Consider the following 17450-nt stretch of genomic DNA (forward strand, 5'->3'; position numbering starts at 1 on the left):
AAGGTAACATGACCTTGCAATGTCATCACCAACCTCGCACTGGGTTTCGAGCAATCTAATTCCTAGACAGCAACTTAGAGAAACAAAATAAAAAATCAGAAATATGCGCTATATGCAAAAGTTGGCATCGGGACAGCATAGCGTATGCCTTCTACTGCAGCGGATGCACTCCGAGTATGAAAGTTAGTGGCCCGAAAATTGCAAAGGAACTAACGCAAAGGCATATAAAGTTGCAACAGAAGCTGCGAAAAATGTGAAAGAATTAGGCCAGCGCTCAAGCTTCGCCTTAAGACTGGACGCGAAAGAACCTTTCCTTCTTTCTTATTTTTTAACTTATTGTACCATAAGTACACACCATCAACATTACTGTCATACCACCACAACGCGTTCACTTGGTGGCCCTCTAACATACTGAACCTGAAATGGGAAAACTCAGCCGGACAACGTAAAAACCTTATCCAGTGAGACTAGCCTAGCCATGCTGTTCGAGGAACTATGAGGTATTAAATCGGATTTAATAAGGCTTAGTGAGGTTACGAGGACAGATGAGGCGTATACAGTACTTCCAGATACCTTACATCTTGGATATTACATTACGATCAGAGGCAACTCAAGTAGTAGACACAATTAAAACATTGGGGGTATATCTAGTCAAAAATATTTCATGGGACAAACATGTTCGAAATACGTAGCGCGAAAAACAAGACACAGGCAAGGTGAAGAAAGGACACGAGCGCTTTCTCACGTCCTTTCTCAGTTATCTGGATTGTGTGCGGTGGTCAGAGCGAAAGCAAAGGGATTAAAAAGTGATCATCGTTGCCATGTTAATCGCAAATCTAGGTTTGTGCCATGTAGAAAAGAGGTGATTTACAAGATTCCTCTTTCGTGTGAAAAATATTATGTAGGGCAGACCGGGCGCTGTCTAAATGTCCGGCTGTTCGAACACAGAAATTCTTTAACGCCAACAGCTCTTGAAAATTTACCGAAGCATTGCAGAGAATGTAAATGTCGCCCCCTTTTCGATAAGACTGTAGTACTTGACAAAACATATTATCAACGTACGAGAGAGATTATTGAAGTGTTCCATATCGCGAAAGGGGGGGAAAAGTGCATTAGTGACGCATCCATCGCCTTAACAAAAAGTGAGATTGTGTACCTCCAATCGGTTGTTAAGTAACAGTGCACGTGTTTTATGTTGCTATGCTATGTACCTGCTTCCATCGCCGGCCTTTTATCTCCTCGTCTTGTTCTTTTTCTGAGTTATTTTGTTTTTCCTTCTTTCTTCTCCGCTTCCATATCTATGGTATATATTCTGATATCCTTCCTAATAAAAAATTCAGTCGTGAGAAAGCGCTCGAGTCCTGTCTTTACCTTGCCTGTGTCTTGTTTTTCGCGCTACGTATTTCGAAGATGCAATTGCTCCGACTAGCCCAGTTTAGCTTGCTTGACAAACATGTCAATTATATTTGAACAAAGATATATAAATCAGCTGGAATTTTGGCAAAAATTTCAATCGTTCTTACCACAAGCCGTGAAACTACACATATACAATGCATTAATATGTTCTCATATAAACAATTGCTCTCTTGCATGGGGGACAACAACCACAACTAATCTAAATCGTATGCATATACTACAAAAATAAAGTCCGTTTGTCATACTGTGGGGCTGACCCACAAGCACATACGGAACAATATTTTACTCAGCTTAAAATAACAAGCGTGTATTGCTTATACTCATAAATGTTGGAAAAAAAATAGACAACTCGCCACTTACAACCAACACTACTAAACAAACTTCACTGCAATCAAATTGATATCAACCGCACTAGCATTTCCAAGGGAAAAGCTTTTCTTGAAGAACTAGAATCAAGCCACTGAATCTATTAACACTTTCCTAAGCACTGCTATTTACTGATGTGATCATTCTCAGGGCCTGAAGTTTACACTTTTCTTGCGGTGCAATAAATGCTTTCACTGTTATATTTGTTTCCTAATTTGCATTGTACATATTCCACCTACAATTGTATAATTTCACTGTGTGAATTTTTTTGTGGAGCTTGCTCTGTATAATTAATATCTATTTTGCTTTGTTCCACCCATATTATTTTTATACGTACTTATTTCGATGAACATTGCACTTAGAATTGCATATTGCCATTATGTAAATTATTTTGTTACGTTTCCTGTGCATATATAACATTTATTTTTCTGTTCTTCAATATGTAAATGTATCTATTTTTAAACTAGAATTTTGTCGTCTCCAAATGCCATGAAAAGGGGGCTCGAACGTAATCAAGTGGACTTGTTTCGCTTTTTCTTCGAGCCCCTTTGTTGTTTTCAACGAAAATAAACTCAATTTGAATTTGAAAAAGAGCGGACGTGTAGTCTGCTGTCGTGGATTAGCGGACACATGAGAACTAGGTGTGAGATTCCTCATCAATCAGGATGTAGCTTGCAACCAAGAGGAGCTCTGTAGTATTAACAAAAGGGTGGCAGCTTTCGTAATTAGGTTTAGCAAGAGATACAAGCTGGAGGTGGTGCAGGCCTATGCGCCGACATCCAGCCATGATGACCAGATCGTTGAAAGCTTCTATTGAACAAAGTAAAATCACAGTACACTGTAGTGATGGACGGCTCAATGCGAAGGTAGGCAAGACACAAGCCGGAGGACAGGCGGTAGACGACAATTGCACAGGCTCCAGGAATAGCAGGGGTAGTTATTGGTAGAGATAAATAATTTACGAACCACTGATACCTTCTTCCGGAAATGAAAAAGCAGGATTGGACGTGGAAAAGCCCAAATGGTGAGACTAAGAATGAACTAGACTTCATACTGTGCGCTCACCCTGTCATCGTGCGTGATGTGGAGGTCCTCAGAAAGGTGTGTTGTAGCGACCACAGGATGGTAAGGTCTCATATTAGCTTACACCTGAAGAGGGAACGCCATTAATTAGTGAAGCGGGAGCACATCAACGAGTTAGCGTTAAGAGGGAAAGTAGAGGAACTCAGGTTATCGCTGCAGAACAGATCATAGCTTTGACTGAGGAAGACGATCTTGATGTTCAAACAATGGACATTAATCTCACAAGTAACATTACGGATTGCGCGGTAGAAGTGGGCAGTAAGGTGGAGACAAAAGATCTGTTTAAAGAAACGCCAAAGCACTAAAGCCTCTAACCCTACAGACGAAATAGAATTGGCAGAGCTGCCAAAGATAACAAATATGTGCAAGGTAGCCGACTAATTGAAGCTTAATATGGAGGGCCCGAGATGTCTTCTTTCTTGAGCGTGTTGCCTTGGCGCAAAAATCTTTTTAGTATGTATGACCACCAACTAGCCCAGGAGTCAACTCTTCTTAATAGGGAGAGAATCGAACATACCCTAAAGAACGAAGGTAGTCTAAAAGCAGTGAAGAGGAAACTGCGCATGTGTAAAAGCCACATGTGTGCGTCAAGAGACAAAGAGGGCAATATCGTTAGCAATATGGATAAGATAGCCAGAAGTAGCCGAGGAGTTCTACACAGAGAGAGAGAGAGAGAGACTCTTTAATTAAAATACAGAGAGTTTAGCCGGCGTTTAAAAATCGCTGGCATGCTACTCGGCGTAGGGAGGGGAATTTGGGAGATAAAGACAGAAGGAGAGCAGCGTGCAAGAGGTAAAAGAAAAAAAAACGAAGATAAAATGCGGCCCTGAAATGGGTACTAAGGATGGAATGGCGAGTATTGATGTAACCTATGGAATGATGGAGTGCATAGTCCGACAAATGGGCTGACGAAGTTCACTGCATGAAGAATGCATGAAGGTAAAGTGCAAGGGAATTTAGAGCTTGTCGAGATGTCCAATGTCTTTTAAATGTGTAAAAAGAAAGTTCATTGCAAGTCTCTGTTGCCTGAAGCAGGCTAAGGGACCTAAAACTTTGTCCATTGTTAGGGGCACTGGGCAGAGTTTCTGCATGCAATGTTCATAGTACGCACGCTCGTTAGCATACGCAAGGCACTCAAGCAGGATATGTTCCACAGTTTCTATCGAGGCACAGTTGTCACAATGCGGACTGTTCATTTGTCCAAAACGGTATCGCAAGCCGTTTGCATATGCAGCATTCAGACGAAGTCGGTGATAAAGTGTTTCCAGTTGTCGAGGAATTCTGGGTGAGAGTCTTGATCTAAGATGTGGGTCGATTGAGTGAAGAAATTGGTACTGATGTGTCGGCAAACTCCAAAGCCGATACGTTTCTTCGTAAGCAAAACTTTTAGCCATTTGGGACGCATCAGATTTCGTGAAAAAAGTTCGAATGTATCTCTGATGTTGATGGCCCTTACGGGCCGCTTCATCTGCTTTTTCATTAGCCAGAATTCCACAGTGAGCAGGTGCCCACTTTAATGTTTGCAGTGGCCTGCGGCAATACCTAAATGATGTATACACCCGATGTCCAGGGAAACTGGCTGGTGATTCGTTTTCTTCAGCAGGTTGGCCAGGATCTGCAGAGATGCTTTCTAATCGGTGAAGATAACCCAACGGCCGGCGGTTCGGAGCAGGAAGTAAGAAACAGCTTCCTTAAATGCAGAAGCGCACAGATATGGGACATCCCGCCAGTAAAAAAAGAGCAAGAAAGAAAGCCTTAGGTGCAATGCAACGGGGAAACGTGAAAGTCAGGATCAAGTAACAGCAGATCTGTTGAAGGAGGGAGGAGAGATTATTGGGAGGGTACATTGCTATACGCACTAGCCACCCTGTATACGCAATGCCTTATGGCCTCGAGCGTATCAGGATCCTGGAGGAACCCTACCATTATCTTAATAAAGAATAAAGAAGACGTCAAGAACTTGAAAAGTTGTGGACCGATCAGCTTAGTGTCCGTTGCCTGCAAGATATTTACTGAGGTAATCGCTAATACAGTCAGAACAAGCTTAGACTTCAATCAGCCAAATGATCAGGCAGGCTTTCGTAAAGTATACTCGGCAATGGACCACATTCACATTATCAATCAGAAATGCGCAGAATATAACCAACTCCTTTGCATGGGCTTCTTAGATTAAATACTAGAAGACATGTTTCATATGTATGTTTTGCTGACCTCATGCAGTGAAATAAATATTGAACTGAATTCATGCCTATAACGACTGCACAGCTACCATAGTCCTCCACAAAGTCAACAATAAAATTTCAAAAAATTAGAGATTACTGCGGCTACCCATATTGGGAGAATGCCAAAGCATTGACGCCTCCTCAGCACTCGTTGCCTCTTTTTGCCTGTCTTTATCATTTTCTTTTTGTTTGTTAATTAATTTAACTACTTAGCGTATGTATCTTTCTCTTTATTTAAAGATCGATTTATTTACCGTAATTTACCTTCGTTGTCCTCAATCAACCATTTTGGTTTTTCAAACTTAGCGCCGTGGTGCTTTCCCGTCCATTCACTATATCCTCATCTAGCCTATCCAACCGTCCAATGGTTTCACCTCATAATTAATTGACTAATTATGCCATGTCAATGAAACTTTTTCGTAGGATTAATTATTACTCCTCAAATACATTTCAATTAATTTGAAACTTTATTTTCACTCATTTGCCTATTTTTTTCACTGTCTTGCCGTCCAAGGCTGTTTTTTCGCCCACTCACTATATCAAGGTCCGCGCTATTTCAACGTTTTTTTTCGATATTTTTGGTTCTGATTAACTAACTAATCATCCTATCGACGTATCTTTTTTTTGCGCCGAATCCTCACATCATCCTCTTTGATTACAATCACTTTGATGCTACCTCTTCTGAAACGTCACAACTGCTGCGGACACGTTTTAGCGACACGACCCCGCCGACACAGCCTAGAAATGCTTTCACATTAAAAGGAAGAGTGTGAGGCAGCGAGAGACGATCTCGCCAATGCTCTTCACTGTCGGTTTACAGGAGGTGTTCCGAGGCATAACTAAAACACTTGGAGATAAAGTTATGAAGAATGCATACGTAATTTGCGTTTCGCTGATGACATTGCCTTCCTAAGCCAATCAGGACATGAACTGCAAAGCATGATCAATGAGTTATACAGGCAGAGCAGAACGGTGGGGCTAAAAATTAACATGCAGAAAACCAAAGTAATGTTCAACAGCCTAGCAAGGGAACAGCAGTTCACAATTGGTAGTGAGGTGCTGGAAGTAGTAAGGGAATATGTCTACTTAGGGCAGGTAGTGACCACTGATCCGAATCATGAGAGGGAAATAAATGGAATAAGGATGGGGTGGAGCGCATATGGCAGGTTCTCTCAGATCATGAATGGCAGTTTACCAATATCCCTCAAGAGAAAAGTATGCAGCAGCTGTATCTTACAGGTACTCACCTACGGGACAGAAACGGGCAGGCTAACTTAAGGACAACATAGCGAGCTATGGTTAAGAGACCAGAAGCGGGCAGAGTGGGCCAGAGAACAAAGGAGTGTTAATGAGATCCTAGATAAAATCAAGAGGAAAAATTGGGCTTGGGCATGGCATGCAATGCGAAGGCCAGATAACCGCTGAGCCTTAAATGTAACGCGATGGAAGCATAGCAAGGGGCGGCAGAGAGGTGGGCGGAAGAGATTAAAAAGGATGCAGGCCAAAGGACAGATGGCAAAGGACAGGGGTTAATTGCAGAGACATGCGATAGGCATTTGCCGTGTAGAAGTGGGCGTAGTCAGGTTGATGATTGACCGCAGCGCTGGCCTAGTGGTGAGCCAAACCAATGTTCAACAGCGACCATCTTTCCCGTCTCTGGCTAGCTAACAGGTGCCTGGCTAAATGACACTGGGAGCGCTTGAACGCAGTTTTGACACTTTGCAGCGACGCGCTAATTATCTTTCTCGAAAACGGGCCCCCAGAAACCAGCCCCGCGCAACGATCTTCATGGATGAAGGAGCACCATGATATGCTGTGCGCTCAATTTTAAAAATCTTCCCCTGGTTGCCGCTCAAACCACAGCATGATGGCAATAGGGGAGAAGGTTTGTATTGACACGAACAGCTCGTGTCACCTTTTTGCGTACTCTGACATCTCTTCTCTTGCACTGCCGACTGTCGTGGCCAACCCTGAAGAACATTCCCCCAGTCTTTCGAGAGTACAGTAATCTGCCTGCTTCTGTGAGCACCTTCAACTCCTTTAGAGGCATGGTAGGCTGGTCCCAGTGGCCCAAGGTCTGTAGTACATACGCCGCTGCGTCCTCCGAACCCTCGGGCACTTTTTCAGAGGGTAGAAGTAGGTGGCTTAAGGCGTCCGCGCCGAACATGCGTTTGCCAGGTTTGTACTGCAACTTATGCTGGTATGCTCCAAGCAGAATGGCCCATCTCTATATTCGAGCAGCTATCATGACGAATGTTGCCTTCCATGGTTTGGGATACCCAACAAGAGCTGATCATCAGTGGTGAGCGTGAACTCCAGCGTGAGGAGGTAGTCTCGAAAACGCCGCACACTGAAAACCAACCTCAACGCATACCGCTCGATGTGAGAGTAATTACTTTCTGCGACGCTTAATGAGCGCGAGAGAAACCCGAGGTTAAACTCGAGCTCCCTGAGGTCAAGCAACAGAGTGAAAATATTGAAAGTGATTCTCAGAGGATGATTAAAAACATGGGAGACTTGAAGAAGGAACTTATCGAGTTAAAGCAATATGGTTGGCGCAACAATGTTGAACTAGAGGACGCACCAGAGACAGAGAATGAGAATATAGGTGACACAGTGCAGAAAGTGGGCAAGTGCCTAAAAGTCCAGCTCTCTGCCTCTGATATAAATGACGCACACCGTGTTTCAACTAAAGGATCTGGACTGTCAAACATCACTGTGAAGTTTACTTCAAGGACTGTGCGGGACAAGTTCTTTCAGGCTGCAAAGAAAAACCGGTTGACCACACCGATGCTCGGTTTTGAGGAAAGTGAGCCTGTTTTTGTGAACGACCACGTCCTGAAAATAGAATTTTGTTAGTCAAGGCCGTCCAACTGAAGCGGGAAAAGGATTGAAATTTGCTTGGGTCTCCAATGGAAGAATCCTGGTAAAGAAGGCAGATAATTCCAAATCTTGCATGCGAAGATGACCTTGCGAAAATTGTCTAGTAATGGATGGATTCTTAGCCACAGCTACCTCAGGGGAGAAATATGGCGTTCACAAAGACCAACAACGGTACCTTCCACATGTATCACAGCAACATATACGTAGCTATAAGAAAAAACTTGCACTTGCTGCTTGCCTATCTTTCCCAGCACCAAAAACCTTACGATGTCATTGCAGTATCCGAAACTTGGCTCAGAAAAGGCGAAAATGTTCTTATCTAAAAATTTCAAATCCTTGTGATTCCGTTTCGCGGGGTGATGGCGTAGCGCTTTGTGTTCACAGCAGTCGCACCTACTCAGCATTTGAAAACGTTTCTTGCAGCACACCTGATATCGAAGCATTATGTATCAGAACACTCTTATCGTCGGTGTCGGGTATCGGCCCCCGAACTCAGAACTACCCTTATTTCTTAAAAAACTTGAATCAATAATTTTCACCCTGGCGTCGGAACACAAATACCCGGTTATAATGAGCGGAGACATTAACATAGATATCCGTAATGCACACCATAATGACTACGCGTATCTGTTGCATTCCTTTAATTTCCACAATTTGATTACTATCCCCACTAGAATAACAAGCACATCTGCAGCGGTCATTGGTCATATCTTAACAAATATAACTTCAATAATTTGTGCAGGGGTATGCAACCAACCTATTTCTGATCCTCTACATACCTATGTACCTGCCAAAAACGTCACTAAACCGAAATCAAAACCCACCAAAGTAATTACGAGAATCGACTACGCTTTAGTGAGATCTGATAACCAGTCTACTGACACTAGTACCGCATACCATGATGCCGTTGAAACTGAAATCTCCAGTCTGATTAACGCTCTTACGTGCGATACAATAAGCAGCAGTAATAAGTCATCTGTTCGCTCATATAAGCAGCCCATTTCGCCCTGGATGGCAACAGAAATTCTAGCAGCGCTAGAGCAGAAGGAATTTTAGTATCATATATGGAAACAGCATAAAGATAAAAAGTATTACTTGATGCAGTACAAAAAAATGCGGAATAAATCGATGGCAGATATGCACACACAGAAAAAAGAATATTATACACACCTAATCGAACATAGCGCCAGAAATTCTAAAAAACTGTGGGGAATTGTGAACAATGCTAATGGTAGACCACGCAATCAACAGACGCTTCCGGCTGCCATTGATCAGAACGTTGTCGATCGCTTTAATTCATATTGTACTACCGTAGGGATTTCTTCAGCTACCTCTGTAAATAGCACCGATATAAACTCTTCCTACCGAGTCCACTACCAAATACTTTTTTTTCTGGATGACATTGAACTTAGCGAAATAGATTCTACATTGGAAACTATGGCTGGCAATAAAGCCGCTGGATTAGACGAATAACAGTACGTACGCTAAAAGATAGCATTGATATTCTCGGTCCTATATTCTGCCACGTTCTAAATCACTCATTTGCAAACCGCCAAGAACCAAACGCCGCTAAAAACGGCTAGAGCTGTTCCATTGTACAGGGATAGAGATCTCTCAAACCCTTCTATCGACCTATGTCAGTGCTCAGGGCTGCAAATATCCTGTTCGAAAAAATTCTTGCAAATCGAACTAATAGCATTTTAGAAAAATACCGTGTAATTTGCCCACACCAGCACCTCTTTCGGCAGCACCGTTCAACATCAACTGCAGTGCAGTCATCAGTCGAAAAAATAAAATCTGCTTTAAACCTCAACAAACTTGTGGCTGCGGTCTTTCTCGACTTACGAAAGGCTTTCGATACCGTTGACCGTGCCATCCTTTTGTACAAACTAAAGAACTATGGTTTTAGAGAACGGATTTTCGAGCAGTTTTCTATTTACTTTTAACAACGCCATCAGGTAGTCGTAATGAATAATGTATCATCGTCACCACAACGTGTACACACGGGCGTGCCCCAAGGATCTGTTTTGGGATCCCTGCTTTTTTCTTGATATGTTTCCGATCCCCCATGTGTACTACACTTCAGATGCTGATCTACGCCGATGACACGGATATAATTATTATCAGAAATAGCATCGAAGAAATTGAGTCTAAAAAAACCTACATTTCGCAAGCATATTTCACTAATTTTCAACTAACAAGCTGCTGTTAATGTTGAGAAAACAAAATATGCTGTATTTCACTGCTTTAGTACACAAGTAGACATTAACTGTATAAACATTGGCATTGGCTACTCTCTACCGAAACATACACCTCGTTTTAAATATCTTGGCGTAGTCTTTGATAGGCACCTGCTCTAGCAAAATCATTTATGAGCAGTGGGGGCAAAAATAGCATCCGGGTGCTATCAACTGCTGCAGGCACGTGGCTTCTTCAACACAAATATATTATGCATTTGATATTTCTCCTTTCTCCACACTCACCTCTCATACTACCTAGATTCATGGGGATGGACGTACAAGAGTTATTTGTTTCAAATGTAAGCAGCGCTAACTTTTAGGACGAATACACAGAAGACATGACATGCATAACCAACTAACCATGAAATGCATAACCAACTAGCCCCGCAACGTGTTTTACTAAGCGTACAAGAGTCATATCGAGCCAATTCAAAAATTACAGAAACGATCATTAGAAGTCATAACTCACTCTAAACCGGGTCATCCCAGCAAATCAGTATTCGACGACTTACAGATACTGCCTTTCTATTCACTTCGCCTACTAAAACAGCAACTGTCGAAAACAGTATCGTAAGATACAACTATCCTTTCCATATAACCCTATTCCACACGTCCCAACAGGATTGTAACGCGAGGAAGCTTTGATCTACCACCCACTCACAACCTGCACGGAGAACGACAGCTCGCTGTTGTTAGTGCAAAAATATAGAATACATGCCGTAAGCTAACGCTTACTCAACCTGCTGTGCGCAATCGATTTTTTTTATCATTATTTCTTTTCTGGCCGTCTACGATGTTTTTTCGTATTATGCAGTTGTTCCTTGTGATGTCTTTTTCTTTTCATTTCTTCACTTGTATTCATGTATATGTATCGCTCCCCGCTGTTACAAGTTCGAATAGTAATGTATTGGAGTGTCTGTATGATTGCATTTAATTTTTGGACCCATGACTAGCCTACGGATACGGGTCCAGACAGTGCTGCACACATCTTTTTTGTGCTTTTAAATATAAAGAAAGAATTTGAACTTGTCAGGGTGATGTTCATCACTGATATGGCGATGAACAGCATATGACGATGCATCACACTCTACGAATAGCTCCTTTGTCAAATCAGTGTGTGAGCATGGCAATTTCCTCACTGGCGTCCCAGAACCCTCCTCGCAGCGCCGCCTCTCCTCCTCCGCTCTTTTCTCCCTTCTCCTCTTTTTTTCTTTCACGGCTGTTGCGCTCTTCGGTCTATTCCTCCGGCGAGTCTGCCTCCGCGCACCGCCGCCGCGAATCTGCGCGTCTTCTGAACCGCGGCCTGGTCAGCGCGCCTCTCAATGTGCTGACGCATGAACACGTAGGTGGTGGTGGAAACGTTTATTGCCAATGATGTAAATCGTAGGGGGCGCCTGGTTTGCCGCAAAAGTTTGCATGATTACGAGAATTGGTCTGGGTATCGGGCATGCAGCAGTATTGGGTATTGAGCAGTCCGGGTTTGTAGTTGTCGCCAATGTGCAGCCTGCGCTATGGTGAGGGACGGAGCGGGGGTGCGTATTCCCTTCTTTTGTCTCGGTAATACGAGAGAATATCACGGAAGGAGACCAGGTAGTGCATTCCCTGCTCACTACAGTATGAGGCATTAAAGGCTTTCGCCTTAATAAAGCGATTCTGCTCGTATTGTCTTTCACAGCTGTTCTGCTCCTGGCGAGCTTCTAGGGCGGCCGGCTAGCGATTTTCGCGTTGCCCTTCGAGCCATTTGTGTGGCCGGCACGTTCCTCGCGCAAAGAAGGCGACTGCGCACGTACTTAAAATGGCGTTAAAGGGCGATTCACACGACGGTCCGTTCGTCCGCGGCCCGCGCACTACCTGGTCTCCTTCCGTGATATTCTCTCGTATTACCGAGACAAAAGAAGGGAATACGCACCCCCCCGCTCCGTCCCTCACCATAACGCAGGCTGCACATTGGCGACAACTACAAACCCGGACTGCTCAATACCCAATACTGCTGCATGCCCGATACCCAGACCAATTCTCGTAATCATGCAAACTTTTGCGGCAAACCAGGCGCCCCCTACGATTTACATCATTGGCAATAAACGTTTCCACCACCACCTACGTGTTCATGCGTCAGCACATTGAGAGGCGCGCTGACCAGGCCGCGGTTCAGAAGACGCGCAGATTCGCGGCGGCGGTGCGCGGAGGCAGACTCGCCGGAGGAATAGACCGAAGAGCGCAACAGCCGTGAAAGAAAAAAAGAGAAGGGAGAAAAGAGCGGAGGAGGAGAGGCGGCGCTGCGAGGAGGGTTCTGGGACGCCAGTGAGGAAATTGCCGTGAGCATTGTGGCCGCAGAAAACGCTTTCTGCGGCAAGCAAAATGCTTCTTCCTTAAACCTCTACGCCCACTTATCACGCTTTTCCTAGACGAAATCAAGAGGAAGAAATGGGCATGTGCGGGGCATTTAATGCGAAGTCAAGATAACCGCTGTTAACGGAGTCGATTAACGCAGGTTAGCAGAGTGGATTCCAAGAAAATGCAAGCGTAGCAGGGGGCTGCAGAAAGCTAGGCAGGAAGGTGAGATTAAGAATTTTGCGGGGATACTTTGGCCGCTGCTGGTAAAAGACGGAGTTTGTGGAGATACGAAAGAGGTCTTTGCCCTGCAATGGGCGTAGTCAGGTTGATGGTAATTATGATGATGATGACAGCGGGAATTAAAGAAGGGTTGAATTTGGCTCTTTCTGCTCTATGGTAACTTACTGCACTGCAATTTTCTGATGCACCCCTAGGCATGTTCTTTCTCATTGGACTACACAGCCTTTGAAGAACTCGCTCGACGGACCGGTACTGGGAAACTGCTGTTTCTGCAGAATCCAAATTCAGCTACACAACTGCCTGCAGAGACACTTCTCACTGCACTCCGTCTTTGTGACAATGCCAACCTTGCATGCCTTCTGTCGCCAGGACACTTAGGCGTGTTTTCTTTTTAGATGACTTTGGCGCTGCTATCGCAGGCCTTTGTAAGTAGTTCATATACATAAAACACTATTTGACTGCAAGAAAGCTGTTCAACAAAGGAAAACGGCGATTGCCGAGTGCTCTGGGTCATCGAGAAACGAAGCTGCTCTGTTTTCGCTGTCGCTGGCTCAAATTCCTCTTGGTGATGATGTGGTTGTGTCTGTTTTCGCTCAATGTACAGCCGCCGTCAAAAGTAAATGGAAGGCGACCTTGTCAAAAAAGCTTAATTTCTTTAAATCTAAAGCATAATGGTCCATGTTTGTTGGTTGACAGTGCATTTCGCACAATCACAATTAGTCTGCACATTTGTATTCAACGATGCATGAATTGGGGGAGCAATGATTAAATTTTTTCGTTAATATTGCCTTCCATTTACTTTCGACGGCACCTGTACACTGAAGGAAGATTTGGGAAGATTTGATTTGATATGTGGACTTCCTGGTCTCGGGTACTCCGCGGTGTCCACACCTTGGTTGGCCGATCGAGAACAGGTGCTAACGGCATTCCGAGCACGCTTCCTTTGTGAGGCCATCCGAGGCGTGGTGTTGTTCTGCGCAGGCCCTGCTCCTCCGTGCCGGGGAGTCCGGGGAAGGCGCGGGCCACGGCATCAGCGCCCGGGCCGCGGGACCAGCCGCCCTGCGGGAGAACCACTGGAATGACCTGAGCGGATACTGGGGCTGAGCTGAGCAGCAGTCCGAGGTGAGCCCCGCTCTCTCTCGCTTACGTCCCAGCTGCGGTGGCCTTCGCTGGAGCAGTGTCCGCCGAGGGACAAGCAGTCCTCTCTATACGGTCATTTACCGGCAGCGGCAGTTCGGCTGTCAGTATATATCGTCGCCATCGTGCGTCGTCATCGTGAAAAATTAGAGTTATTCTACCTGTATTATCAAAATAAGCTAACAATAGAAGAAGGAATTTTAGTTGCGCACACATCTCGACGCCCTACACGCTCCTGCCATACTAAAAAAAGTTGCCGCGTTTTCATGTAAAACAAATGTTTTAAGTACTCGTTCTTTCCCCATACTGACGTCACTCAGTGGAATGGTTAACCCGCTGACGCTGTCAATTGCGAATCGGTAAATTTATTTTTACAAGCTCTGAATGAAGCATAGGGCTCTTGTGTATCCCTGTTTTGGGCAAAGTCCGATGCCTTCGTTTGTTGCCAAGTTCGATGTCATTACATCTTCTCGGCTTTTGTAATCGATTTTTTGTTGTATTTTCTGGTTTTTACTCTGTTCGCTAGCTGCTTCTTTTGCAATGTACTTGTCATTTTTGTCAATATGTCTGCACCCCACTCCTGCCTAAGGCCTGTAACACAGGCCGGCAGTATTTGCTAATTAAATAAATAAAAAAATAAAGTCAACAAAAAGGGCTCCCAGAAGAAACTGTTTTTTCGGCCCGCAAAGAACTGAATGAAGCACAAGAATGGTGGAAGGCAGGCTCTCTCATAGAGCAAAGGCAGTTTGCCAATATTCCTCAAGAGAAAATGCATACGAGCTGTACCTTGCTGGTACTCGCCTACGTGGCAGAACCGTGGAGGCTGAAAAAACAGTTCAACTTAAATTGAAGACCGCACAAGCGCTATTGAAATTAAAATTGCAGGTCTACCGTTAAGGGACACGGAGAAGGCACAAAGGGGTCAGTGAAAAAAACACAGGTATAATGACATCCTACTCAAACCAAGAATTAAAAATGGTCTTCGGCAGGGCATGTGCAAGGTAACCGATGGTCGTTGGGAGGAACAAGAGAAAAAGCAGGGAGCTTAACCGGGAAAATAAACCGGTTTTTCTACTCAGCACGGGGGGGTAAATTGTGAGGGGATAAAAAGATGACGGAGGAAAGAGGGTAAAAGAAAAATGAAGCCAGTATGCAAATTCAGCGAGCGCTCGGTAAAGTCACAGCCTATCATGCAGGCCAGAAGTTCTCAAGAAGCGGAGCAGTGCTTTGGAGGCCTTCACCGCCGACAATCACCGCGGCTACTGGTCGATAATCTTCATTTCCGTCAGTGGGCGTGGATCTAGACGCTCCAGCGCACGGCTAAGAGACTGCCTGTAAGCACTGCATGCAGGGCATTCACAAAGAATGTGAGCTGTAGTCTCTTCACACTCGCAGATGGCATATGCAGGGCTATCAGCCGTGCTAATTAAGAAGAAGTAATGGTTGGTGAATGCTACACCAAGCCACAGGCGACACAGTAAAGTTTCTTCACGTCGTGGTAGGCAGGATGGAAGCCGGAGCTTCAAATCAGGGTCTAGGCATTTTAAACGTGAATTCAAAAATTAGCCTGAATTCCACGCGGCAAGCGTGATCCGGTGGTCGTTAAGGGTAACAGACTGGACACGACAAGGCAAGCGTAACAGACGCGGCACGAATTTAGGTGGGTGGATCAGATGAGGAAGTCAACCGGGATAGGGTGGCCTCAGCTTACACAGAACCAGGTTAAGTGGAGAGATATAAGAGAGGCCTTTCCCCTGCATTGGCCGTAGTCGGGCTGATGTTGATAGCGAAAGTTCTTCCGCTTAAGATATTACGAGCTGGCTCAGCAAATGACCGCCGTTAACTTACGGCACCTCCTGCGCTGCAGAAGCTTAGGCTGCGCATGACGACGCTGGGAGGTTTCGTTAGGCGACATTCCAGCCCCCGTTTCATTTTTTTTTTTTACTTCATGATAAGAGGGGTCGACCGGGGGGAATACGGGTTGACACTGGCCCGCGAGTTGTAAAAGTGATGGCCGAGGTGTCCGTGCCTCTCTTCTCTGCTTTCAATCGAAAGCGCATTGAAAGTGCAGTCTTAAGGGCTTCTTTTTTTAAAGCGTAGCCCCGGGTCGCGGTGGCGGCCGCTTTTCCTCGGCGATGGGACCTGCTTCAATATACTTGGTGGAGGACGGAGAAGAAAACAGAAACACGCACAACTGAAGTAGTCGCACTTGTCAGATTGCAGCATTTTCGGCCATTTTAATTGCGGCGCACAACGAGGAATAATGAAGTTAATACTGCAAAATAACGGAGAAAAAAACGCACGAGTTTTTTGAAGTTCCACAGACAAAAAGCGCGCAAATACTTTAGGGGCCCAGGGAAGGGGTTTTCTGGCGCGGACGACAGAACACAGGCCTTCGCTTCCTACGCGCGACTGAGTTATCGACGGCGCGAGTCATCTCGCCTCGCACAGAGTCGTTGGTGTAAGGCCGTCGGACACGATTCCAGCTTTTGAAAAAAAAAGCATCGGAGGAGGAGGCAATCAGAAACATCTGCTCCCGCTGCGGAGCCTGAAGGAGGGGCGTTGTATAAGTGCAGACGTGGCCCACATCGTGCGCCGCCGCCGCCGCTGCTGCCCGGCGGGGAAGCATGAATCAAAACAAGCTTTGTTTTTCTTCGCGTGCAGCCATCTGCTCCGGACGGTTATGTGCGCTATTTTTCGTTGGCACAGTACGCCAGACGGCGCATAGGATAGGCAAGAATTGGCATTTACAGGGATCGCGAATTACAACAAAGGTAAAAGAAAGGGGAGGGCTTAGATGTGAGCAAGCAGCCCAATCGCAGAAACTGCGCAAGTAGACGTCATTCATGATGCGCAAGTGGCAGCGCGTGTCGATTTGCAGTCATAGCCCAACCTTGAGTAAAAATTCAGAGGGGCACTTTGCTTACCTAAAGTGCGGTGAGGTGAAAGCCTTAAGCGCGGTGTTGCTGCTTGTGTCACTGATGTGTGGTTAAGATGTTAAGCTTCGCCTCTAAGAGTGGAACGCGACAGTGTCTTGCAACGCTGCCAGGGAGTCCACAGAACGCCATCATCCGTTCGGCTGTACGCCTTGCTCGTCGCTAAATTGGTTTGTGAGGAAAGGAAATGTATCTGTCTCGCATATCTGGGTGGACACCTGAACCTCGCCGTTAAGGGAAGGGAGGAAGATGGGAGTGAACGAAGACGCCGTATTCACTAGACGCGCCTTTGTTCATTCCGAACCATCGAGTTGGCATGGCGGAGTGGTTAGCGTGCTCATCTCGCTCTGCGGAGACCCTGGTTCGATTCCCCAACTCGACCAATTTCCTGCTCGTTTTTATTTCTTTATCTGGTCTTGCTAGAAAGGTTAATTAGGCTAATTGTTTAACTATTATTACTCAGATAGTCATTAATTATCATGCAGTTATCACAGGATGCCTTAAATCGCGTTCCGGTATCATTCGAATGCCATCGAATAAGTAATGATTAGGATATGCACATATAAGGCAGGTAACCGGAACGCGGACACATC

General features: G+C 45.1%; 1 protein-coding gene across 1 annotated transcript in view; it reads left to right on the plus strand.

The window, feature by feature from the left end:
* Mip (Myoinhibiting peptide precursor) overlaps positions 1 to 17450 on the plus strand; it is a 276463-nt gene that overhangs the window by 242426 nt on the left and 16587 nt on the right. The window contains exon 4 of the mRNA XM_089567389.1: positions 13766 to 13906. Within this exon, the coding sequence (XP_089423515.1) occupies positions 13766 to 13888 (123 nt within the window). The 3' untranslated portion in view covers positions 13889 to 13906. The remainder of the gene's footprint in view (positions 1 to 13765; positions 13907 to 17450) is intronic.

Source organism: Amblyomma mixtum, chromosome 1, assembly GCF_055824585.1.
Source record: "Amblyomma mixtum isolate Tamu chromosome 1, ASM5582458v1, whole genome shotgun sequence".
NCBI classification, from domain to species: Eukaryota; Metazoa; Arthropoda; class Arachnida; order Ixodida; family Ixodidae; genus Amblyomma; species Amblyomma mixtum.